The following is a 25,804-nucleotide window of genomic DNA, read 5'->3' on the forward strand; positions in this document are numbered from 1 at the left end:
ACTCCATGTCTGATCCCTATAATTCAGTGTGGTATGTATTTGACACAGACTTGGTCTGGCAGTGAGGAAACAACATTCATTTTCAATCTTGGGTGTCAGCATAATTTGATATATAACACTGCAGTCAATTGTACCCTGAGAAGCTTTAAAAGGAAGGTATTCCAAGAATTGGTATTAGTGTGAAAAAATAAGTGTTTTGCTCCTCTTTCACTTTTTCACACATCCACAGTTCTTGGGGGTAAAATCAGGGTAAAACACTGGTGGGCCAAGGGAGGGAGGCATTTTAATAGTGAGAAGAGCACATACAAATGCCTAGAGATTTGAGACTTCACAGAGTGTTCAGGATCCTTTGAGAGAGCCAGACCTACTCTAATCTGTGCACCTTCGGACTTTAGCTTCAAAACAGTGGAGGCCTGGCTGGTGTGGCTCAGTGGTTGAGCACTGACCCATGAACCAGGAGGTCACGGTCCAATTCCCTGATCAGGGCACATGCCCAGGTTTCAGGCTTGATCCCCAGTAGGGGGTGTGTAGGAGGTGGCCCATAGATAATTCTCTCTCATCATTGATGTTTCTCTCTCACTCTCCCTTCCTCTCTGAAATCAATAATAACTATTTTTAAAAAAGATAGTGGTGAACTATTGAAGGATTTAGAACAGGGTTTAGGGCAGGATTTAAAGCATGAATACAGTTGCTTTTAAGTATTTTTATCACACAATAACATCTGAATACGTTCTTATATAAATTCAAATACTAAATCTAAAAGCCAAAGTTCTCCTTTACTACTCCTTACATCCCCAGCTTCTTCCCAGAGGTAACCACTGTTCTGTTTGTTGTGTATACATGCATTCAAGATATACCTAGGATTATTTTGCATGTGTGTTTTAAAACAAATCCTGTCAAGAGATCAATTTGAGGACTAGAGCATGGGGTTAGGCAATTCTGACAGCCAGCTGGCCATCTGTTTACTTTGTTTGGTATTTGCAGAATATTTTATGAACATTCTAGTTTTTAAGTGAAATCTTACACAGGGATTGGTGCTGTGGGAACCATCTGGCAGACCCAGCCACGACAGCTGCAAACCCTCACAGCCTTAAACACCAGGTCTGTCTGTGCTGTGGCCTGCCCTGGATCAAAAGTTTGTTCTCTGCAGTTGTGCAATTACAGGACAGCTGAAATTCACAGATATTACATGTTCCTCATTCGGATTAGGGAACAGAAAATGTGCTTGCCATGTACTCTGGAGTAACTGAGGGTCCAAACATGACCTGTGGGGTCCTTTTGTAAGGGAAACAAAACATTTTGAGTTTGACCTTTTACATTTTAAACAGAAGTATATATATATAACAAAACATAATTACATGGTGAAGTGGTTTTTCATTATCAAGTCAAGTTAAACATTATTATTACCAAACTAATAGAATAAGGATTTCTAATATATTTGGTCCTATATATTAAGGCTGTTACTAAAGAAAGGTCTGGGTATGGGATCTAAAGACTACAGTTTTGGAAATATATATGGATAGATTTATTTATTCTCTCTTTAATTCATTCAATATCCTTTTAGTGCCTATTGTGAGCCCGATCATTTGCTAAGGTACTGGTTGAATCATTAAATCCATCTTAGTAAAGATGTTGTCCCCCTTTCCCCCTTTTCCCTAAATTAAAGCTCCCCACACAGTTGGACAGATAAATAATGTGATGAGCACCATAATGGGTTTACATACAACCAATGATTTGCCAGTTCATTAAACTAATCCAAAGTTTAAAAATCTTCAATGGGAACATGACCTGCACACCTATGCTTCCTATGACTGACTTGAAATTCCAAAAGAGGGGATGGGGGCAGGAGTGTTGCAAATGTGTTACTATGCCCTTGGGAAATTTTATTGGAATTCGTCCAAGTTCTACACTGGGACCCAAAGCTCCTGAGAGGGCAGAGGTCATAACTAAGGATGCAATTTACTAGGATTCTCCCCTAACCTAAATCCCATAAACAGTTGCCTGGCGTAAAGGTAAAATCCAAAGGCATTTAAACAGAGTACAAGCTGTTATTCAATCTTATTCTTTCAGCAAATATTTTACTCAAAAAGTCGTGGCATCTGCAACATCTTGCTTAAAAAAAAATGATGATAAATATATCAATATTCTGTATTTAAGGGAAAGTGGCGAAGGAGCGGTTCCCAGAAAGACCTCAGAACGTCAGCACAAACCTGGAAAGGGAAGTGGGCAGGTTACAGTGGAGGGCTACGGAGGGCGTTTGTGGCTGTGCCTCCGGGAGGCGGGGAGGGGGAGAAACAAACAAACAAAAAACCTGCTCAGAAAAGATGCAAAGCCCTGCTCACCCAAGCCTGAACTCGAAGGGGTCCCTCAAAGCGCTACTCGAGGCAGGGGAAACTGCTTCCTCCAGGAGGGCGCGAACTGGAGGCAGGGGCAGGTCCCAGGGGCTCGGCGACCCCTCCTTCCATTCGCACAACCTCTCCCACGTCACACGGGTGACCCAGAGCCGACCCCGAGGCAACTGGGACCTCCCCCCCCCCCCGCGCCGCCACCCCGGGGAACCAGCCTGAGCGCGGGGACGCTCTCACTGGGCCCGTCGCCATGGTGACCACCGGAGCCCCGCCCCTTCCTCACTACGTGGCCCCACCCCCTCCAAACCCGGAAGCGGGAGAGAGGCTGCCGATGCGCGGACGTTTCGGGAGGAGGGAGCGGGGCGGCCCAGGTTCGCTCGGCCGCGCGCCCCGCCCCTCGGAGGCCGGCGGTCCTGTGCGTCCCCACTGCCTGCGGCGCCTGCGGGTCTGAGCGCTCCGGCCGCCGGCCCCCGCGCGGGCCCAGCCACCTCCCGGCCCGCTCGGGTCCTGGAGGGAAGAGCCGCCTGGGGAGGAGGGAAGCGGACGTGGGGGCGGCCACGGCAGGTGAGGGATGAGCGAGGCCCTGCGAGCGGGGGTGTGGTGTGTGGTGTGTATGGGGTGGCAGGGGAGTGTGTATGTAGTGTGAGCTGCTGTCCCAGTCGGTGTGACTTTGTGAGTGGGCCGATCCTTGTGACCATGCACGTGATCACATGTCCGTGTGTGTGTGTGTGTGTGTGTGTGTGTGTGTGGGAGAGAGAGAGAGAGAGAGAGACTGAGCTCAAGTCTGAGTTCGTGGGGGTGGTCGGCGTGCGGTGGCCCTGCCTTTGTGTGGCTGTCAGCGGTGGGCCTGGGAGAAGATGGGGGTCCGTGTGGAGGTCGTCTAGGGTGAGGGTGGGGCGCTTGACAGGGCACCCTCCTGTAATCCCCTCCTGGGCTCGCTGCGGCAGCCCGGGAACGTGTTTTCCTGTAAACTTTTAAGAACTCTGAGCAGAGACCAGTTCCCTGGGAGATCGGGCCTCAGCCTGAAAGTGACAGGTGACTTTGTCATTGCTGAGTAGGGCCAGGTGTGAGACTGGTGACTGGGGGCTGAGAGAGTGTCTCTCTTCTCCTCTCATTTTCCTGGGGAGTGGTGAGTTCTTGCTTCTCCACCTACAATGTTGCCGCTCCTGTTAGCACAAAGGAGTAACTTAATAGCTGTGTGCAGCTTTCCAAAAGCTTTTGTACGGAGACAGGACAAGATGAGGTGTCACAGAAGAAATGTCAAGTAGGCAACTTTTCCTCCCATGAGGGTTAGAAGATAATGCAAGAGAGAGAGATAAGTCTTCCCCTGTAGATATCTTTAAAAAGATAGCTATTTATTTGCCTTAAAAGCCAATTGCATCTCCTGGAGACTCTCAGGTTCAGTATTTTGTTATTGTGGTGTTAATAACAATCCTAGGTTGTACATATGTAGATCAACTACAGATTGAGATAAAGGTTCAGAAAACCTCTGAGTAGTTAAGCTAGTTATGTGACAGACATTGGTAAAGGTGATTTTGTTGACTGTAAACTGGCAGGTTCTGCTGAAACTGAGCCATAAATGCTGGTGATTCTCGGTGCACACTCACAACCGGCAGTTTTACTGACAAGCAGCACCAGGGAGGACCAGGTGGCCAAAGCTCTCCCCGGGGGAGGGGCTTCCTTGGGCAAGAATGAGGCTGATCTCTGCGGCCCTTTCCCTCCCAGCATGAACAGGTGCTTTTGTTTCGGTGAAGAATTGAGTTGTGAGAGATCAGATCAGTGTTGAGCTCGTGGTCCACATTCTTTCTTTTTTTAATACCGACCAGTTTGGTCACAATCTCAGTTAACCTTTTTTGCCATATACGGAATGTTCTTCTTGTGACTTGGAAAAGTACACCCTTTTAGTGAACGAAAGAGAGTTGGGAGAACAAACTTCCTTTTCATGCTGCTCACAGCTGCTTTCCCTTTGCAGCATGAGCTGTTTTTTTCACTTAGATGTCAGTTGGTCATATGCAGCATTTGCTATCTGTCTTACCTTTCATGTACTGCCAAACGAGCACAAGTGTTAAAATCACTTGCCTCTACAAAAATGTAGTCACAGGACTCTCTCCAGCAAGATTAGTTATAAAATGTTAGGATGCTGGGGTGGTTGTGAATAATACTGAGGACTGTGGTAAGGAGTATTTTTATATTTATTGCTATGGGAAGAAGTGGATGACTGTGAATGTATGTGCCTGACTACAGTAGTTTGGTTAGTCCATTGCAGTTGATTGCAAACTGTGAATAATTTGTTTTATGCCAAGTTTGGTAAATCTAGAAGGAAGCTTTCTGCTTTTAATTAGCTAAGGTGTTTTATAAATCTATTGGGTAGATTTTTTTGTTGTTGCTAAACATGTTTTTGATGTTTTCTTCTTTAAAATGGTAATTGTTTATAGTAATGCAATAATAAAAAAATGTCTCTGTTAGGAGCTATTTATATGATATAGGAATATTTCAGGTCTGTCCAGGTTGAAAATATTCCAGAATTAACTATCTATGCTAGCTGCTTTCAATTAAAAGTGGTAAGCAGCTCAGAGAAAGGCTATAGTTCACATTAAGATTTTTAACATGCTAATATTTAAGAGAAAATGGATATGCAAAGAATGATTTTCTTTATTTCAGTATGAATAAAAACTATATGTGTGCACAGTGATTTTCAGGATAAGACTGGCTAATGATTTATAATTTTAACAAATTTTTCTAAAAGTACCATCTTAGCATTGAGAGAAGAGACCATTATTATAATGTCAAGGTTGTAAATCAAGTTTAATATTGGATGTCTACATTTACCATTTCCTTGGGGTTCAATTTAGTAATCCCTCAAGGTTAGAGAGATAACAGTTGAGACTGCTGAGTGCCCTGTGTGACTGAGGGAAAAGATGTGGAGGTCCAAGGAGGAAGAGCTCCATTGGTTTTATTTATTTATTTTTAATATTTTTTTTATTGATTTCCGAGAGGAAGGGAGAGGGGGAGAGATATAAAAACATCAATGATGAGAGAAAAGCATTGATCAGCTGCCTCCTGCAAGCCCCACTCTGGGGATCGAGCCAGTGACCCAGACATGTGCCCTGACCAGGAATTGAACTGTGACCTCCTGGTTCACAGGTTGAAGCTCAACCACTGAGTCAGTCATGCCCGCTGGGCGAGCTCCTTTGGTTTTAGAATCCCCTGCCTCTGGTCAGCCCAGAGAAGCCCCTCTAAAATGACAGCTCAGAGTCAGCCCAGAAATCAAATCCTAAGATCCCAAGCTCATCCTAGCCCTCAGGAAATCCAGGCTTGCCCTGGGGTAGAGGACAGGGTACATCGTAGGTGTTTGAATCCTTCGAAACCAGTGGGTGGAAGTTCCCTGTTTGGCAGTAAGAATCGACAACAGGGAACTAATAATTTCAGGTTCCTGTTATGACATAACACGCATGCCTGAGCAAAGAGACCAGCCTTTAAATGGAAGATGCTCAGCCAGTTCAACACCCATAGTTGCCCAAGTTAGAAGGGACTCTAGGGTTGCCTAGTTCAATCTCTTTAGGACATAGCATTCGTCAACAGGTGATGCCTGCTGTGTGCCAAGCACTGTTCTAGGTGTTGGAGATGCCATGGTGAAACAGTCACAGGTGAGAAAACTAGCCCAGAGAGGGTCAGTGACTGTTCTAAGGCCACAGAACTACAAAAGCCGGAGATCACTAATCCCACAACAAAGACCCCACATTTTTTCGTAAAGGCACATGTTTTGTTTGGTTGCTAGTTCTAGTGCCTTCAAGCCTACCCTCATGTATTATCATAGATCTTTGGAGGATATTAGGTCATTTTTAATCACACTAATATGAACAGCAATTTTCCTGTATTTTGCATTAAGAGCTACATGTGAGGTTCTGAAGTTATGTTCCACTACAGTTAGTTAGATTTGTGGTATTTGGTGAATTGATCAGGAAGTAGGCTTATTAATACATTAACTCCTTTCTTTAGTGTGGACTATTCCCTATAATTCTATCAGACAGAAACATCTTTACTAAGATGGATTTAATAAGATATTGTCAAAAGATAGGGGGTGGCACTGCACTTTGGAATCATTTAACTAGGACAGGCAACCTGGTGTCAGAAAAGACTGTCCTGCATCTGGTCCTGGCTCTGAATTAGCCATGGCCTCTCCGGTAAGGCGTTTACATTTTCTAGACCAGATTTCTCTTTTGAAAGAACTAGAGGTGTGAATAATTATCTCTCAAGGCCCCTTCCTGCTCTGTGATGCTAGCATTTCACCAAATTGTTTTTTGTGCTTTACGTATATGTCAGCAAGTTAAAAATAGCCCATTTCCTCAGTTTTACCCTTTAAAGTATGCATTGTTGGTATAGCTAGACCAAACTGTACATTTAGTTCTGATGTGGACATGAATTCTTGACATGAAACATCACATGCTTTTATTTCAGGGTTAACCTCCATCTCAGCTAATCATGGGAGAGATTAAAGTCTCTCCTGATTATAACTGGTTTAGAAGTACAGTTCCCCTTAAAAAGGTATGTATGGTTTTACTACACTTCTTATTTCCAAAATCTTATATTGTTTTTGTGTGTGATTTAGATGTTATGTCTTATAGTGTTTGAGAGTAAAGGTTATTGCCAAGTATCATGACTTTGGGTTTCAGAGCATAAAGTTTGCCCCTTCTCTGTCAAGTACAGTCAACTTTTGAGGCTCATTCAAGAGTAAAAGTGAATATAAATATACTCATTATTTTATAATTATTTTTACATATTCAAGCAAGCAAGAATATGTGTACTCCTTAGTGTAGTTTAGTGGAAAACTTACAGCAATAGCAACTATACAGTAAGGGCAGTCAGATTCTATTATAAAGCATTTTTCTGTTCCTCAGATTTAAGATTCACAGTGGGTTAATTAGAGATCCTCTGTTAGCAATGATTTACTCACTCTGCCATGGTCATCTTCTGGAAACTTTATTTCCCTGGGATGTCCAAAAGCACCAAACGCTTATTTTGAAATTTCACTATTGACTCTTGAGTCCCAGATTAATCCTAAATATTTTGGGATCATACTAGACAAAGGCTGTTCACGTCACAGGATAAAATTTTTGCTTATCCCCTTGCAAAAGTATTAAGAGTACTATGAAAAAAAAAAGAGTACTATGATCTGACGATCATCTATGTCTCTGTTATTTTGTCAAGGTAGACAGTTGTGGCAGTATCATGCAAATTTGAGTTAATAACAAAATTACTCTCCATATAAAAATTTGAGACACAGTTTTCCAAGTATAGACAGAATACCTGCTATATACCTGGCACTGTTGTAGGAAGTCCCCAGGTATCGTATTTAATTCTTTTCAATAGTTTAACAAAGTGGGCAGTGGTGTGCCCATTTTATAGATGAGAAAACTGAGATTCACAGTGGTTAGCTTGTTCAGGGTTGCCCAAGTTCGAAGGGATTCTAGGATTGTCTAGTTCAGTCTCCTTAGGACATAGTCACTCATTTAGTCAACAGATCATGCTTGCTATGTGCCAAGCACTGTTCTAGGCTAATAGGTTTGGGATTAAAATCAAATTAATCTGACTTCAAAGCTGGAAGTACTTGGCTGCTTACCAAAGGGAGCTCCCTTCCTTCTTGCTACTGGGAAACCACTGTCCTCGCTGAAAGGAGAATTGGCCTCTGGAGTCCCTCTACTTCGTCCGATCCCTCAGCTTAACTCACATGAGCTCCTCCTGATGGACTCATTTAAGAAGCCGATCACCAGACCCAGGACAACCCACACCTATCTAAATAGTCTAAGAAGCAGTTATAGGAAGTTGTTTAATTGATGTGATTTTCTGCAGTTGTCAGGTGATTTGGCCCACAAAAGTCATGGTAAACTTGCTTGATACATTTTGTGGTGCTAGATTACAAATTATTAAGCAGATATTGTGACTTCTAAAGGAATTCTGACAAAATTGCCATTTAGAGAACTCTAAGGAAGTTGAAGGGATAAACAACCTTTGTATTTATGGCTTATATTTAGAACATACTATGTCAGTTATATCTCAATAAAACTGGGGATGGGGATGGGGGAGAGACATAAAAAAGAACATGCTATTTTTTTGTTATTTTTCTTCCAAATCAGATTATTGAAATAATTTTCTAGAAAACTTTAGAGATCTTTTCTCATATGAATTCTATTACTACAAGATTGAGATTTACTGTGTGCACTGTCAAAGCCATTGATAGATTTTTACCACAATTTCAGCAAAAAGGCATGAAAAGCAAAAATGTGAGCAATAAAATACATAGGACACAAACATGAATGTGAGATGCTGTTGTGACCACCTGTGGCCTGGGCAAGTCCAAAAGGGAATTGTCAGGGCTCTCTGGACTTTGCCTCGCGCTGTTGTCTGCTCTTGGTAACATCAGTGACCATGGTCAGTGTGTTGCCACCCAGAGTGACACCATGGGGTTCACAGCACTGCCAGCTGGGAGATCTCAGAAAATAGGACCTGGAGGCCTTGAACTTTTTAATGTGAAATTAGGAGGAATATTGATTTGCATGGGCAAAAGTTCAAACCATTAATGTACTTTTCCAAATACCACCAGAAGTCAAAGAAAACAAAAATTAAACTAACACGCAATGAATGATACTAATCGCTAACACTGATTGAACTCTGAGCATCTGCCCAACTCTGTGCTGAGCACTTGAATAATCTCAGCTCACTTAAAGCTCATCGTTTTCCCCTGTTGGGTCAAGAACCATTAAATCAGGAGGGTTTCTGAAGACCTTCCTCCTTCCCACCCACTCCCTCACCCCACCCCACCCCGGCAAAAGCCGGTTTTTCCTGTACCCACTCCCCACACCCGACTGAATGATTGAAACATTCTCCTGGGACAGGGACACCCACCCCTGCCTCATCCCTCCTCTCTAGCAGAAGTCTCGCCTCTGGAAGATTGTTCTAGATCAGGTTCCTGAAGCATCTCCTGAGTGGTACCATCTCTGTCCAGTTTCTCCCTAGAGCCTGAAGTCTTTCTCTCCCTGCCTCCCCTGTTCACACTCTGACCCTGCTGATCCCAGTCAGTCCTCTGGGCCAGCACTGGAGAATGATTCTGCAAACTGCCCTTCTCCTACACACACGCACATGCACACACGTGTGCACGCGTGTGCGCGCACAAACACACGTATGGGGAAGAAGCAAGATGCCATGTACAGAGTTTACTGTTTAATGGTAAACAAAATAGACTTCTTATAATCATAGATGGAAAGGAAAATTAAAAACTGGTAGAAAAAGCAGCTCTTTGGAGGAGTATAAAGTATAAAGGAGTATAAATATTCTATGGGATATTTCCTGAGCACCAAAGAAGGAAAAGGAGACCAAAGCAGTTTATTTTATGTACTAATCTGGCGTGACCCCTCCCCACAGGTTACCTTTTAACAAACAAGGCAGTGGTATTAAAATTGTCAGCAAAATTATAGTGTGAAGTTAACAATACAAAAACCAAATCTGTAAGACTTTCCTTTTTTTTTTTAAATAACTTTCCCTCCAGATTATCGTGGATGATGATGACAGTAAGATATGGTCGCTCTATGATGCAGGTCCCAGAAATATTAGGTGTCCTCTCATATTTCTCCCCCCAGTCAGCGGAACTGCAGATGTATTTTTCCAGCAGATTTTGGCTCTGAGTGGATGGGGTTACCGGGTGATAGCTGTAAGTATTATTGATTCAGTATTCCAGTTCAGGTCCACATTTTTTTTTGGGGGGGGGGGGGGGTTGTGCTTCTATTTCTGATCAACTATAGTGAAGGGCACATTTTTTATTGAGGTAAGGTACTGTTTTCCTTTTTTAAAAGTGAGATGAAGCCTTTTGGAGGAAGGTGGTATGGTACACAGACATACAGAGATGCAAAGGGACAGACCTCCGTCGGAAGCTTTCTGCACTCCTAGCTTTTCTGTGCATTCTCTCCTGTCCCTCTTCTCACAAGTCTGACCAGTAGGAAGCATTGTCCTTGTTCGTAGGTGAAGAAACGGCGGTCCAGGCCATTTTAGTGATTGCCTCGGGTCACACAGCCAATAGGTGGTGGAGGGAGAACCCAGCCCAGTCTTCTGACTCCATTTCCCCTCCTCGTTTATGACACCACTGCTTTCAGGGGAGGCGAGCATGGAGTGTTAGACAGCAAAGAGATCTAAGGTTGGGTGACTGGGAGCTTCCTGAGTCTTCTCTGTGAAAGGCTGGTGGGGAGGGCACTGTTGCTGTGACATTTCTTGGCGTGCCTCAGCTGTAACGACAATGGAGGGTAGTCTCCAACTTCCAAGGAAGGGAGATACCTGGGATATTAACATGGAAATGGTACTCCCCATGGGACTACTGCTGTTGTTACACATTTTATTTACTGTCTTCACGGAAAGAAAACGTGGGCCAGATCTCTTTTCTTGGAAGGTAACCAAAAATTCTACTGAGGGCACCACCAACTGGGGCCACACAAGACAAATGGACTCCTCTTCCTCCTGACAGCCCTTTTCTTTCCCGAGAAAACTAGTTATTATCAGCAGGCACTGCCTGCTGCCTTCCTCCCAGGTCTTTTCTTCCCTGTTAAGTTCCTCCAGATTCTTTTTTTTTTTTTTTAATATATTTTATTGATTTTTTACAGAGAGGAAGGGAGAGAGACAGAGAGTTAGAAACATCAATGAGAGAGAAACATCGATCAGCTGCCTCCTGCACACCCCCCACTGGGGATATGCCCGCAACCCAGGTACATGCCCTTGACTGGAATCGAACCTGGGACCTTTCAGTCCGCAGGCCGACGCTCTATCCACTGAGCCAAACCGGTTTCGGCTCCTCCAGATTCTTGAACCATTCCTCATATGGCATGTTTGAGTCTGCAGCATAACCCCTCTTGTTCTGAGAGTTCAGTAATTCCTCTTTGTGGACAGCCTTCCAGGAGGGCAGGGTGGTAGCCGCCCTCATCCCAGCCCTCTGCAGCTTCACACAGGACAGCCTTCCGGTGGCCACTGTTGATCAGCCAGGGAGGAGGAGACTGAGCAACCCCCAGGCTCTGGCCCGCCAAAGAGCGCTGTCGAAAGCTGACTCTGTTTATCCCTCTAAACTGGCATTTTAGAGATTTTGCCTCCTGGGATTTCCCTATTTCATTAGCTAGGTAATCAATCAAGAAAAGGCCAACAGTGTTTCAAAATTACTTTGTTGTTTGAACAGAATGCCCAACCCATGAGGTTTTGAAACTTATTAGGTATTCGTTAGCATCTAACAGTTAAAATGCACAGATACCTTTTTCATTTACATTTTTAAATGAAATCTACAACTCACATGCAGTTGTAAGAAATAATCCACAAAGATATCCCTTTTACACTTTGCCCAGTTTCTTCCAATGGTCACATTTCCCAAAACATCATACAATATCACAGCCAGGGTATTGATATTAATATAATCCATCCATCTTATTTAGATTTTTCCAGTCTTACTTGTACTCAGTTATGTGTGCAGTAAGTTGTATATAATTCTTTCATCTGTCTAGAGCACAGATCTTTTTAAATTAAAGGTTTTAACCCTGGCCAGGTGGCTCAGTTGGTTGGAGTGTTGTTCCATAGGTTTCGGGTTCAATCCTGTATGGGAGGCAGCTGACCAATGTCTCTTTCTCTCCCTCCTTCCCTCCTCCCTCCACCCTAATGTTTCTCTCTCTCTCTCTCTCTCTCTCTCTCTCTCTTTCTCTCTCTCTCCTCCCCCCCTTCCTCTCTCTCTCTCTATCATCTCTCTGTTAGGGTATCATCTTACTCAAATTTTCTGCTAGGAAGAGTCTGTTCTCCATGCTGTCTCAAAATAGCAGAATCTTATCCACAAATGGAATTTTAATGGTAAAAGTAACACAAATTTTAAAAGTACATCAAATCTGAAATGATCCCATAATTTACATGGAAGTATTTATTCTAATGATTTATTAATGACAAAATGCATGTAAGTGCTTAAAACAACAAGCCTGTCAGATGGGTTTTACATATTATTAAAGAGAGGAAATTATTAGGTGACAAGCCTGAGTACCCTAGAAAAGAATTAGTGACTTTATTTCTTTTTTCCCCCTCATCATCAGCATTAATAGATGGGTGACTTAGGGTCAAGCACCATACTTTTTTGGTCACAAAATAAAAAGTTCAGGAAATCATACAGACTAAGTCAATGGAAAAAAAGGGACAATTTTATTGAATGCTCCCTTAAAGAAATGCTACCCAAAAGAGAGGGAGCTCTCGTTAGAACAGTTTTGTTCCCAGTTCTCCTGAGCCACAACTCAGAATGAATTTAGATCTAAGGAGAAGCAGTATTTCTTTACTTGGATGGGCTCTGCTCTGTGTACCTTTAAACCTCAGAGTCTCTCACTATTTGGAAAGGAAGTTGAGGTGAGTTGAAATTGTTATTCACATAATATCACTAGAATGTGCTTACTTTTTATTCTTCTTAAAATTGGTCTGTTAGATAAAGTGTGAATTTTGAAGTTTAGGAAAAGGTGAGAAACATATTTACATATTTTGAATAAGGAGCAAAGCTTGAGCAACTGAGAAATGCTATTATGAGAGTCCTAAATTTTTCAGATAATATCAGTTTAAAAAATAAAAATAGATTAGTTCATTAAAAATAAATTAATTTTTTTATTATTTCAGTTGCAATATCCAGTTTATTGGGACCATCTTGAATTCTGTGATGGATTCAGAAAGCTTTTAGACCATTTACAATTGGATAAAGTGAGTACCATGAAACTAATTACTTGTGTGTGACTTTAATGCAACATTTGCATTATAAAGCCTGGTGTTGTTTTTCTCTTATTTTTTAAATAAAATCCTTTTGAGATAAAAGTCACATACTATACAGTGTACCCCTTTTCAAGTCTATAATTCAAAGATTTTTAGCATATTTACAGATATCTGCAGTCATTATCACAATCAATTTTAGAACACTTTTCTCACTCCAACAAGAAACCTCATACTCAGCAGTCACTACTCACTCACCCTCCCCCTAACCCTGGCAAGCGACTCTACTTCTGTCTCTATGGATTTGCTGTTCTGGATGTTTTGTGTAAGTGAAATCATACAATATGTGGTCTTTTCTGACTGGCTTCTTTAGCTTAGCATAAAGTGTTTGAAGTTCATCCATGTTGTAGATGTAGCAGTACTTCATTTCTTTTTATTGTCAAATAATATCCCATTTATGAATATAGCACATTTTGTTTATCCATTCGTTAGTTGGTGTACATTTGGACTGTTTCCAGAATATTTGGCTATTATAAATAATGCTGCTGTGAACATTCATGTGCAAGTTTTGGTGTGGACAGGTTTTCAGAGTGGAATTACTGAATCATAGTGTTTGGGGGTTTTTTAAAATATGTTTTTATTGATATTTAGAGAGAGGAAGAGAGAGGGATAGAAAGATAGAAACATTGATGAGAGAGAAACATCATCGATCAGCTGCCTCCTGCACACCCCCTACTGGGGATCGAGCCCACAACCCTGGCATGTACTCTGACTGGAAATCGAACTGGTGAACTCTTGGTTCATGGGTCTATGCCAGTGATGGCGAACCTGTGACATGCGTGTCAGAGGTGACACACGAACTCATTTTTTTGGTTGATTTTTCTTTGTTAAATGGCATTTAAATATATAAAATAAATATCAAAAATATAAATCTTTGTTTTACTATGGTTGCAAATATCAAAAAATTTCTATATGTGACACGGCACCAGAGTTAAGTTAGGGTTTTTCAAAATGCTGACATGCCGAGCTCAAAAGATTCGCCATCACTGGTCTATGCTTAACCACTGAGCCACAACACTTTGGGCCTGAATCATAGTTTTCTTAAACAGAAACTGCCAGTGGTTCCATTTTCTAATGTAATCTGTGAAGAGTATTTCTTTAAGTTGTATGATTTGGCCCTAACCGGTTTGGCTCAGTGGATAGAGCGTTGGCCTGCGGACTGAAAGGTCCCAGGTTCGATTCCAGTCAAGGGCATGTACCTTGGTTGCGGGCACATCCCCAGTAGGAGATGTGCAGGAGGCAGCTGATGGACGTTTCTCTCTCATTGATGTTTCTAACTCTTCATCCCTATCCCTTCCTCTCTGTAAAAAATCAATAAAATATATTTAAAAAAAAAAAGTTGTATGATTTGTATGCACAGTTGTATTGTTTTTCAAGGGGTGCATAAATTGCATTTAAATACAATATTTCCTAAAATTCTAACTGCAATAGATAGTTTAGTCTGTTGTCTAGTAGTGACATTCTCTTCTGCGGTTGGTGACAGTTAAAAATGTGTTGTTGTTTTTTATATTTATGTTCAGGATTAATCATTGTTGTAAGATCCTCCTTGTGCTTGTTTACAATTAGGTTCATCTCTTTGGGGCTTCCTTGGGAGGCTTTTTGGCCCAGAAATTTGCTGAATACACTCACAAATCCCCCAGAGTCCATTCCCTCATCCTCTGCAATTCCTTCAGTGACACCTCTATCTTTAATCAAACTTGGTCTGCAAACAGGTAAGGATGTAAACATTTGGCCAAAATTGTTACTATTTTTGTTCAATGGAATTTTGGAAATGTTGGCTTTTGTGGGTGTTTTTGGTGTACCAGGGAGGGAGGTTATTTCTACTTCTGTCTTCTGAAACCACCCTGCCTTTTAAAATTAGAAATAGTCATCTTTGCAAAAGAAAAGAATTGAATGAACTCTGAATTCACCTATTTCATTTACTGTAAGCTATTGTGTAGCTTTGTTTAATATGCATTCATAAGCTCTTACAGTTTCTCTTCGGTGCACATGCAGCTATTCTTGTGTTCTACATGTTGCACTTGTTATTTTATGTAAACACTCGAGTCCCGGTGCACGAAATTTGTGCACTGGGCAGCGGGGCCCTCAGTCTGGACTGTGCCCTCTCGCAGTCCGGGAGCCCTTGGGGAATGTCTGACTGACAGCTTAGACCTCGCCAGCCATGATCCCAGCTCAGGGCTTCTGGCTGAGCAACGCTCCTCCTGTGGGAGCGCACTGACCACCAGGGAGAAGCTCCTGCATTGAACATCTGCCCCCTGGTGGTCAGTACGTGTCATAGCGACCAGTCGTTCTGCCGTTTGGTCGGTTTGCATATTAGCCTTTTATTATATAGGATTCTGTGTATTGGCTGAAATAATTTCTTAGGAATTTGGCTTCTCTCAGTTTTTCATCGTATTCTTTTGTAAATCTTTGTACAAATTACTTTTTCCTTCCCTTTCTGGGTTATTTTCTTTAGATATGTTCCCCAAAATGGATAGAGTAGAGCAGGGATGGGGAATGTCATTTGGTCTGGCCCTGCCAAGGCAGTAGGGGGGAGTTAATTAAACGTTTGACCAAACATAGCAGGCTAATTTTTTTTTAAAAATATTTTATTGATTTTTTACAGAGAGGAAGGGAGAGAGATAGAGAGTAAGAAACATCGATGAGAGAGAAACATCGATCAGCTGCCTCCTGCACATCTCCCACTGGGGATGTGCCCGCAACCCAGGTACATGCCCTTGACTGGAATCGAACCTGGGACCCTTCAGTCCGCAAGCCGACGCTCTATCCACTGAGCCAAACCGGTTTCGGCAGCAGGCTAATTTTTAAGTTGATAATTTTGTATGGCCTGCGAATGATGTTATAAATATACAAATGGCCCTTGGCAGAAAAAAGATTCCCATTCCTGGAGTAGAGCATTTAGTCTGTCACCAGATGTTCTGCAGGTCATGACACTTAACATGTTAAGCAGCCAGCCTGTTTTGTCTTCGGGACGGAAAGTATAGTGTCAGTCACCGGTGACTGACAGGGCGCTTAACATGTTAATGTTTATTTGCTTTTCAGCAAGATGGGGATGGTGGACTGCTTTGTGGGGCAACCAAGGGCGTACCTGCTTCCTCTGAGCTATCCTGTCATTGATTTTGTCATTTTAATTAGTTTGATAGGGATCTAATTGTACCTTAAAGCTAACTTAATGTGCATTTTGTTTCATTGCTAACAAGGCTAAGCTCTACCCTAAAACATAGCCCAGTGACTGAACATGCCTGTCTGATCAGGTTGGTTTTCACATAATGTTATAGGTAAACGATGTTTTCATGGCTTTCACATCTACTTAAGATTGTACTCTGTTATTTTCCTGAAGTCATCTCAGTAGTTTACTCAGCCTTCATGCAACGATTTCTTGTATTCATTAGCTACAGGTACTTCATATCCAGGTGATGAACTAAAAAGTTCATTGATTATTTTTGATGATTTTTTTAAATCTTCATCTGAGGACAGATTTTGGGTTTCTTTTTCTTTTTCTTTTTAAATTTTTATTTATTGATTTTTTTTTCAGAGAGGAAGAGAGAGAGAAATATCGATTTGTTGTTCCACTTATTTATGCATTCATTGGTTGATTCTTGTATGTGCCCTGACCAGGATCGAACCTGCAATCTTGGTGTACTGGGATGATGCTCTAACCAGCTGAGCTACCCAGCCAGGGTCTGAGGACATGCTTTTATTGATTTGAGAGAGAGAGGAAGGGAGAGAGAGAAAAAGAGAGAGGGGGAGAGAGAGAGAGAGAGAGAGAGAGAGAGAGAGAGAGAGAAAGAGAAACAGGAACATTTGTGAGAGAGTAAAACCAATCGGTTGCCTCCTGCACGTGCCTGTACCAGGGATCAAATCCACAACCTGGGTATGTGCCCTGACTGGAATTTGAACCCAAGACCTTTTCATGCATAGGAGACACTCCAACCAACTGAGCCAACCGACCAGGGCTGGATGATTTATAATGTTTCAATTGTCAAAGCCATTTTGTATTCTTTGCATATTAGCTACTTTTAAATATATATATGTTTTTGTTGATTTCAGAGCAAGGAAGGGAGAGAGAGATAGAAACATTAATAATGACAGAGAGCCTTAGCTGGCTTGGCTCAGTGGGTAGAGCATCGGCCTGCCGACTGAAGAGTGCTGGGTTCGATTCCGGTCAAGGGCACATGCCCGGATAGCGGGATTGATCCCCGAATCAATGATTCTCTCTCATCATTTCTCTCTCTCTCTCTCTCTCTCTCTCTCTCTCTCTCTTTCTCTCTCTCCCCTCCCTTCCTCTCTGAAGTCAATAAAAATTTTTTTTTAAAAAATAATAATGACAGAGTATTATCAATCAGCTGCTTCCTGCACTCCCTCTACTGAGGATTGAGCCTGCAACCCAGGCAATTGACCTGACTAGGAGTTGAACCATGACCTCCTGGTTCATGGCTCAACACTCAACCATTGAGCCACACTGGCTGGGCATATTAGCCACTTTTTAACAAATATCTGAGCGTTTACTATATGCCATACACTGAGGTCAAAGAGGTGAGCACAGACAACAGGGTCCACTCCCCATAATGCACACCTAGGCATCAGGCCTTTTTAGAAGATAAGAAAGCTTTGGGGGTGAGGTGGAGAACTTAGATAAGTGAAAGATAGCCGACTATCCTTGTAAGGGAAGCTCAGCTTCCAACAAGGCCATTCTACTGAGAATATGCATCAGAAGGTGATCTGTACCTTTTGTAAGTCATTTTCAGTGCAGGCTTAGAGAAATTAGTGTTTTACCCTATATAATGGCTCTCAGCATTTGTAATTAATAGAATATCATTAATATAATTAATATCAACCAATTATTATTAATATCAATCAAAAATCACATAGAAATCCATAAAGATGGAATTGCCTTGAATTAGACCAGTGGAATCTAATAGTAGCAAACTTTGGGAGGTATACTAACTCTCATTTTGCTAATTTGAAATCTATTTTGAAATATCGGTCAATCCAAAGGTGATGTAAATGTGAAGGTTGGTATCTTAGGTTTTCAGTCTTCTATAAGAAGTAGGTTAGCACTAGAAATACGGTTTAGCAATTAGGAAAAAAAAAAGTCTTGGAATCATCAGAATGTCTACCTTGGTAAAGTTATTTTGAAATATATAAAAGGCTAATATGCTAAGTGTCCGACTATCCGACCAGTTGCTATGGTGCACACTGACCACCGGGGGCAGACGTCAATGCAGGAGCTGCCGTGACACGCAATGGCACCACGGACCTGGCGCCTACAAAGCAACACTTGGCTTCCCCCAAGTGGGACATAGGCCCCACCACCCCAGAGCGACAGCCCACCAAATCACAGCTGACGCTGCTGAGACCCCATGGTGCAAAATGTGGCCCACAGCCCAGCCCAGCCCAGAAATGGGCGCTGTGGGCACTGGGTAATGACATCACATATCAACACCCAGCTTCTTCTCCCTAGTGACAACTAGCCTCCTTGCAGATTCTTCATCCCAGGAACATGACTTGCTTTATGCCCAGCTGCAAACATTTCACACTTTAACCAAATGTCTGTGAAGCGTTTTCCCATGCCTCACCTCCTTTGATCCTCACAGAAGTCCTGGAGTAGGTAGATAGGAGACTCAATGGAATCCTATTTTCTTTTCATTAGCTGGAAAACGGAGATTTAGAAAGCTTAGAAACTTGACCCGACTGAAAGAAGTAAGAAATGGTGGACCTTGAAAATGACTTCAGGTTTTCTCACTGCACAGAATATAGTCAAACACTGCTGCAGTTAAATATTTTACCCTGTGTTCCCCTGCGTGATCTACAATAATCATCTTCTTCATGTTATATTTGTCAGCTGTGTTGCTGACAATTACCTGAAAGAGAAGTTGGGGTGCTTCATTGGGCTGGAAAAAGTTTAGCTACACCAGAAAGCAGGTCTAATTACGCAAGTTTATATAAATAAAAGGCTAAGTTGACTCGTGCATGTGCAATACATACAAATCTCTCCCTGGCGCCAATTGCATGCATGTGCTTTGATCTGTCATTGTCGATTGTGAATTTGGTTGACATTTCTATTATAGAGAAAGGGCGAATAGTGATATTAAAATAGCTCTTCTAATTAATTTCCTTTCAATGTGCACAAATCCATGCACTGGGCCCCTAGTCACTTATAATTATTTAAATCCTCAAAAGTTTAGTCATATTGAACATAATTCTTTGGGTGCTTGGGAAAGTGTATATAAAACAAGATGCTGAGCGCTTTGGAAGAAGAGACTAGGTCTTTTTATCTCTAGATCCTAAGTAGCTAATATAGCAACACTTCAGGGTTGAATCAATATTTGCTGTTTATGTGTAGTCTTGGAAGTTTAAATGATCAGGTCTTTGTTTTACAGCTTTTGGCTGATGCCATCATTTATGCTCAAGAAAATAGTTCTTGGAAACTTTTCATCTGGCCCAGTGGACCCTGTGATGGTTGATGCCATTGATTTCATGGTGGACAGGGTAAGGATTGCAGCATTGGGGTGGGGACACCTTATACTGGGAGTTTTCATGTTTGCTTGGTTCCTGAAGAAACATCTGTCTCATTGAGGATGTATTAAAGGTGCTTGTTGAGTAGCCTTCTGTATTAACATTAATATATTACTGCTGGTAATTCCTCAGAATCATTGTGGGGAGCTTTTCAAAATACAGATTCCAGACCATCAAACTGAAATTCCTGGGCATTGGATCTGGGATGCCTGTATTTTTATTCCACTCCCCACTCCTGCCTTCCCGAGATGAAGCTGATGTAGCAGCTCTATAGGCTTGCATTTATTTACTTACTAGGGCCCAGTGCACGAAATTTGTGCAAGGGGCTTGGCCCTCACAGCCCTGGCTTCCTCCAGAAGGTTGTCCGGAAGGACGTCCGGCTATCTGGTCTAATTAGCATATTATGTCTGGTCTAATTAGCATATTATGCTTTTATTATTATAGATTTTTAGAATTTTATTTATTGATTGTTTTAGAGAGAAGAAGGGAGAGAAACATCAGTTTGTTCTACTTATTTATGCATTCATTGGTTGATTCCTGTATGTGCCCTGACTGGGAAGCAAACCTGCAACCTTGGCATATCCAGACGATGCTCTAACCAACTGAGCTACCCAGCCAGCACTAGACTTGCATTTAGAAACTACTGGGCTAGTTAATATTTCTGAGGTCTTATCCAGCTCTAAGATCTCCTAAATGTTTATCTGTTGTCTTTGTTGTTCATCCTCACCTGAGGATATTTTTTCCATTGATTTTTTAAAAGAGTGGAAAGGGGGCGGGGGGGGGGGGGCGCGGAGAGAGAGAAATGTCGATGTGAGAGAGACACATAGATTGGTTGCCTCCCACACGCACCAGGGCCAGGGATCGAACCCACAACTGAGGTACGTGCCCTTGACTGGAATCGAACCTGGAGCCCTTCAATCCACGGGCTGCCATCTATCCACTGAGCCCAACTGGCAAGGGCTATTTGTCGTCTTTGAGCTACGGGAATTGGCTTGCTGCCCATGGCACGGAGTTGAAGAAGCTGTTCAGGTGGAAGACTATGAAAGGCCAGGTTCCCAGAACAGGAAAATGCCACCACCCGAGAGGCCTATTTGATGGCTCTCAGATACATGTGTTTCCTTGTCAGTGACCTTCCTGGCCCCCTGACACATGATCCCTCCTTTATAAGCACAAATGCTATCTGTGGATTTAATGGAAATGTGAAAAACAAAATCAATTCAAAAACTTTACCTGTGTTTCTTTCTGTAGCTGGAAAGTTTGGGTCAGAGTGAACTGGCTTCAAGACTTACCCTGAATTGTCAAAATTCTTATGTGGAACCTCATAAGATTCGGGACATCCCTGTAACCATCATGGATGTAAGCTTCCTTTTAAGTAAAATAGATGCTTTATCTTTTTAAATGTGTATGTCAAGATCCTCCTCATAATTATTTTATAATTTTTCAATGTTTTTCAAAGGCAACTTGGATTTTTTAAATCTCTTCAGCTTCCTTAATTCCAAAGCAATCTATTTATTGCTTATTCTATATTTTTCCTGGCAGGGATAACCCAATCGAAATCAGAATAAATTTAAACAAACATGGTAATTCTTACCCATTTTGGTGTATTTATTTTTATTGTTATCAACAGATATTACACTTTAGCTATTACATATCTGGGCAGCTAAGAGAAGGTGTCTCAGGAGGGCAGCAAATCAAGAATTCCATAAAGTCTAATTAGTGCAAAAACTTCTTATGTTTTTAAGTTGTGGTAAATTATACATAATAAAATTGACCACTTTAACCATTTTTGAGTGTACAGTTCAGTGGCATTAAGTACATTTACAATGTTGTACAACCATCACATTATCTAGTTCTAGAACTTTTCATCATCCCAAACTGAAACTCGGTACCCATTAAACAGTAACTCCCCATTGCTCCCTCCTCCTAGCCCCTGCAGCCAGGTTGTAGCATGTATTAGCATGTCATTCCTTTTTAAGGCTGAATACTATTCCATGGTATGTGCATGCCACATTTTATTTATCCGTTCACCTGTTGATGAACATTTGGGTTGTTTCCACCTTTTGGTTATTGTGAATAATGCTGCTCTGAACATGGTTGTGCAAATGTCTGTTTGAGTCTGTACTTAAATTCTTTTGGGTATATACCTAGAAGTGGAATTGCTGAGGTCATATGGTAACTCTGTGTTTAGCTTTTTGAGACACCACGGGATCGTTGTCCACAGCGACTGTGCCATTTACATCTCCACCAGCAATGCACCAGGTTCCAGTTCCATATCCTCACCACACTTGTTATTTTCTGTTGTTTTGATAATGGCCATCCTAGTGGATATGAAGTGGTATTTTATTGTGGTTTTGGCTTATAGTTTTAAAAAAATATCATATAACTATCTTGCCTCAAAAATAGATTTATTCTTAAATTCAGGGTATTTTATTTTTTATTTTTAAATATATTTTATTGATTTTTTCCAGAGAAGAAGGGAGAGGGACAGAGAGTTAGAAACATCGATAAGGGAGATTGATCAGCTGCCTCCTGCACACCTCCCACTGGGGATGTGCCCGCAACCAAGGTACATGCCCTTGACTGGAATTGAACCTGGGACCCTTGAGTCCGCAGGCCAACACTCTATCCACTGAGCCAAACCGGTTTGGCAAATTCAGGGCATTTTAAAAAGTTGATTTTGTCAGAAAATTATTCATTATAAGCATGATAACTTGTTGTCATTTTCCACTGTAATCTCTACATTTTGACATTCACCATGACACTGAGCAACCTTTAAGTACTCTCGGTGGAATGTCTGCTCCTCACGGTGCATTTGATCTGCTTGCTCATCTTTTAAAACTGCCCGCCACTTGGGTACATGGTCACGAAAAACTGTCTCTAAACTTTAGCAAGATGAGATGCATTTTTTTATTTCTTTTAAATTACTTTTTAAAAAACATTTTTGCATATGTGTATAAACATCAGTTGGTGTGGGCATTGAAAAATGTTTAGAATCATATGCCCCAAACTTCTACCAATGGCCCCTCCAGGGAAGGATCTGGACTTTTTCTCATACTTGCAAATTTTTTTGGATTTTTTTGGATTACTGAGCATATACTACTTATATAGCTGTTATTAACATAGTAAAATTTTAAAATTCTTTTGGGGTTTTATGATCTTTTTGAAATTAAACTGGCATTTTCTAATAATGATTATTCACTATTAATATTCTGTTCATTTAGTTAGCTATTTTGAGGAAAAAGAAAATCCATAGAAGAATTTCCTCCTCCTCCCCACCCCCATCCCCCCAAAAAAAGAATGCAGGAGACATTTGGCAGCAAAATCTGTGGCTAATGTCTTATGTTGGATTGGAGTCCCTGGCGATCAGCAAGCAGGAGGAGGTGGCCCCTACTGCACCCGGGTTCAGCAGTGTCTCTTCATGGGAAAGAAATGCCTAGGGGGCACTTTCCAGAATGTGAAAAGAACATATTAAATTACCAGTAGGTTACAACCTTGTCTTTTTTTAAAGGTATTTGACCAGAGTGCACTTTCAACTGAAGCTAAAGAAGAAATGTACAAACTGTATCCTAATGCCCGGAGGGCTCACCTTAAAACGGGAGGCAACTTCCCGTACCTGTGCAGGAGCGCAGAGGTGAATCTCTATGTACAGGTGCGTCCCAGCTTGGAACCCAGAGCACTTTGAACCCAACGTGTATGGTTTGAAACATAAAGCCTTTTTTTTTTTTTAATGTGGAGTAAGAGAACTAGAATTCTCTGTAGGACTGAGGCATTGATTCGATAATTTATAGGATAATTTGAGCAGATGTGTTAGAGATCCCCAGGTGACTCTGCCCACCATCCTTTCCTAAGAGCAGCAGGCCCATCGCCTCACACGCTGAAGCACCTTTTGGTAGGATGTGACCTTGCCTCCTGGACACGATGGCTTCAGCCAGAGCAGGACACCAGCCCTGAATGGGGTCCATCTGAGTGCCATGGAGTGACTTCTTGGTCTATTTTTAATGCATTTTTTTAAAAAATTAACAAATTTCATCTATAAATACAGCACCTCTTCACCCTCTACCTATAAAGGGTATTAGAATATCGGTGAGAAATGATTGTTTTTGACAATTGGCAGAAAGTATTAAAGTCTTAAAAAAAACAACCAGTCACGTCCTTTGATCTTGTCATCCACTTGTGGAAATGGATCCTAAGGAGAGGATCCTAACTACAGAAAAGCCTGATGCCCAGAGACATTCAGCATGGTGCTAGGCAGCACAGCAGAGGCTGGGAGGACCCGCCTTGCAGCAGCAGCGGGGAGGGTAAACCTTACCCTGCTCACAGAGCAGCGTGCACCCCTTCAGATGTTTATCAAGAGTTTATAGGAACTTAGAGAGGCTGGCTACATATTAAATGAGGAACAAAGATCCCAAACTGTGGTTTTTAAAAGTACTTCTTTGACTTTTCCATGTTGCCCAATTTTTCTCTAATTAGTAGGTATTACTCTAATTTTAGAGGGACAGAGCATTTATATACCATGGTGACGTTTAAAATAATGCTTCTGCATTTCTACAGATACATTTGCTGCAATTCCATGGAACCAAATATGCGGCCATCGACCCATCGATGGTCAGTGCCGAGGAGCTCGAGGTGCAAAAAGGCAACCTTGGCCTCAGTCAGGAGGAGCAGTAGCTGGCGCTTTGGCTGGTGATGACGAGTGACCCAGCACGTTCCTGTACAATCAGTGACATCAGTGCCGCCAGTCAGCCTCTGTTCAGTTCGTCAGGCTCGCCGGTTATCACTGTTCGGAAGTAGGACTGATGGTCCCTTTGTGACAGGTGGCAGCTCTTCTGAGCCAGCGTAACTGTTCCCTCTTTGGTTTTTTAGCTTTTGAATTTGAAGAAGTACTTTTGAAGACTCCCATTTTAAGAATTGTGAAAATTTTGCTACCAAAAGTCTTCACCATTGTGTACTTATGTGAATGTTACTTTCTGAGGTTTGGGATTTTGTGGGGGTTTTTCCTTGTCTTTTTTTTCTTTCTTTCCTTTCTTCCTTTTTATATAATTTGCTATAAATACTGCACATCCAGATTGTGTATTAGAAGGACATTGGTGGTTTCTGTGCTTTCTTGTTGTAACTGTTACCAAAGTGCCAAGGTTGTCACCGCACCAATTACTCTCCTACAGATCAACTACTTCCAATTCCAGTTATGCAAGTGGTTTTGAGTTTTAGCTGTTGTCTTTCTAGCCATTACAGTCATTTGGAATAAAAATTCAATTTCAGTGACTGGCTTTAATGATTATTGTATCGGGCTACACAGACAGGACTTCCTGAGAAGCAGACCATGGTGTTTGCCAATTCAGTGTGACTTTAGGTAACTTACTTAATCTCTCTTAAGCACAGTTTGCTCATTGTAAAATAATAGTAGCTATCATTTATTGAGCAGCTACTCTGTACCAGGTACTTTTCAGACCTTCTTTTTCCTTCCTTAATGAAAAATTTTAAATGCACATAAAGTAGAGAAAAATAATATAATGAACCATGTCCCACTCACCTTGCTTCAAAAATTATCAAGTCAGAGACAGTGCTATGTCATCTCTTATCCCACCATCCCTTCTTCCACACCTACTCCCATCACTGGATTACTTTAAAGCAATTTCTGATACCATATGATTTTATCTATAAGTATTTCTTTATGTACCTTCAAGAGATAAAATAACCATAATGCCATTAACATACTTAACAGTTCACCAATAATTCCTTCATATCCCCATTCACGACTACCTCATAAACGTCCTTTTATGATTGCCTTGTTCTAATCAGCTTCCATACAAAGTTCACACTTTGTATTTGATTGAAATGTCTCTTAAATCTCTTTTAAACTATAATTCCCTCTGCCCTCTATTTTTTTCTTGCTATTTACTTGTTGAAGAAACAGGCTTGTTTGCCCTATAGAATTCACCACAGTCTGGATTTGGCTGATGGCAGCTCATGGTGTCCTTTAACTTCTCTGTCCCTGGTATTTCCCATAAACTGATAATTGCATGTAGAGGCTTGAGCAAGTTTGAGCTCATTCTTTTTGGCAGGAATGCTTCACAGGTGGTGTGTGCTTCCTGTTGGGAGCTTTAGGAGGCACATAATGTCTCTCTGTG

At 41.7% G+C, this 25,804-nt stretch overlaps 1 protein-coding gene across 4 annotated transcripts; it reads left to right on the top strand.

Annotated features, from left to right (window-relative positions):
• The first annotated feature begins 2,667 nt into the window (after nucleotides 1–2,667).
• On the top strand, nucleotides 2,668–24,938 carry SPG21 (SPG21 abhydrolase domain containing, maspardin). Of its 4 annotated transcripts, none has more exons than XM_070420898.1 (9): nucleotides 2,668–2,912; nucleotides 6,807–6,893; nucleotides 9,892–10,053; nucleotides 13,011–13,091; nucleotides 14,724–14,869; nucleotides 19,541–19,649; nucleotides 20,925–21,032; nucleotides 23,185–23,325; nucleotides 24,228–24,938. In XM_070420898.1, exons 2-9 carry the CDS (start codon nucleotides 6,831–6,833, stop codon nucleotides 24,342–24,344), a joined length of 927 nt encoding a protein of 308 aa, XP_070276999.1. In that variant the 5' UTR covers nucleotides 2,668–2,912; nucleotides 6,807–6,830; the 3' UTR covers nucleotides 24,345–24,938. The 4 variants fall into 4 exon arrangements, with proteins under 4 accessions (XP_070276999.1, XP_070277018.1, XP_070277028.1 ...); XM_070420907.1 differs by lacking the exon at nucleotides 2,668–2,912 and adding an exon at nucleotides 5,885–5,995; XM_070420917.1 differs by lacking the exon at nucleotides 9,892–10,053.
• The last annotated feature ends 866 nt before the right edge of the window (nucleotides 24,939–25,804 follow it).

This window comes from Myotis yumanensis, unplaced genomic scaffold (genome assembly GCF_028538775.1).
Source record: "Myotis yumanensis isolate MYYU_CA2020_CCGP unplaced genomic scaffold, mMyoYum1.0.hap1 SCAF_1, whole genome shotgun sequence".
Lineage (NCBI taxonomy): Eukaryota > Metazoa > Chordata > Mammalia > Chiroptera > Vespertilionidae > Myotis > Myotis yumanensis.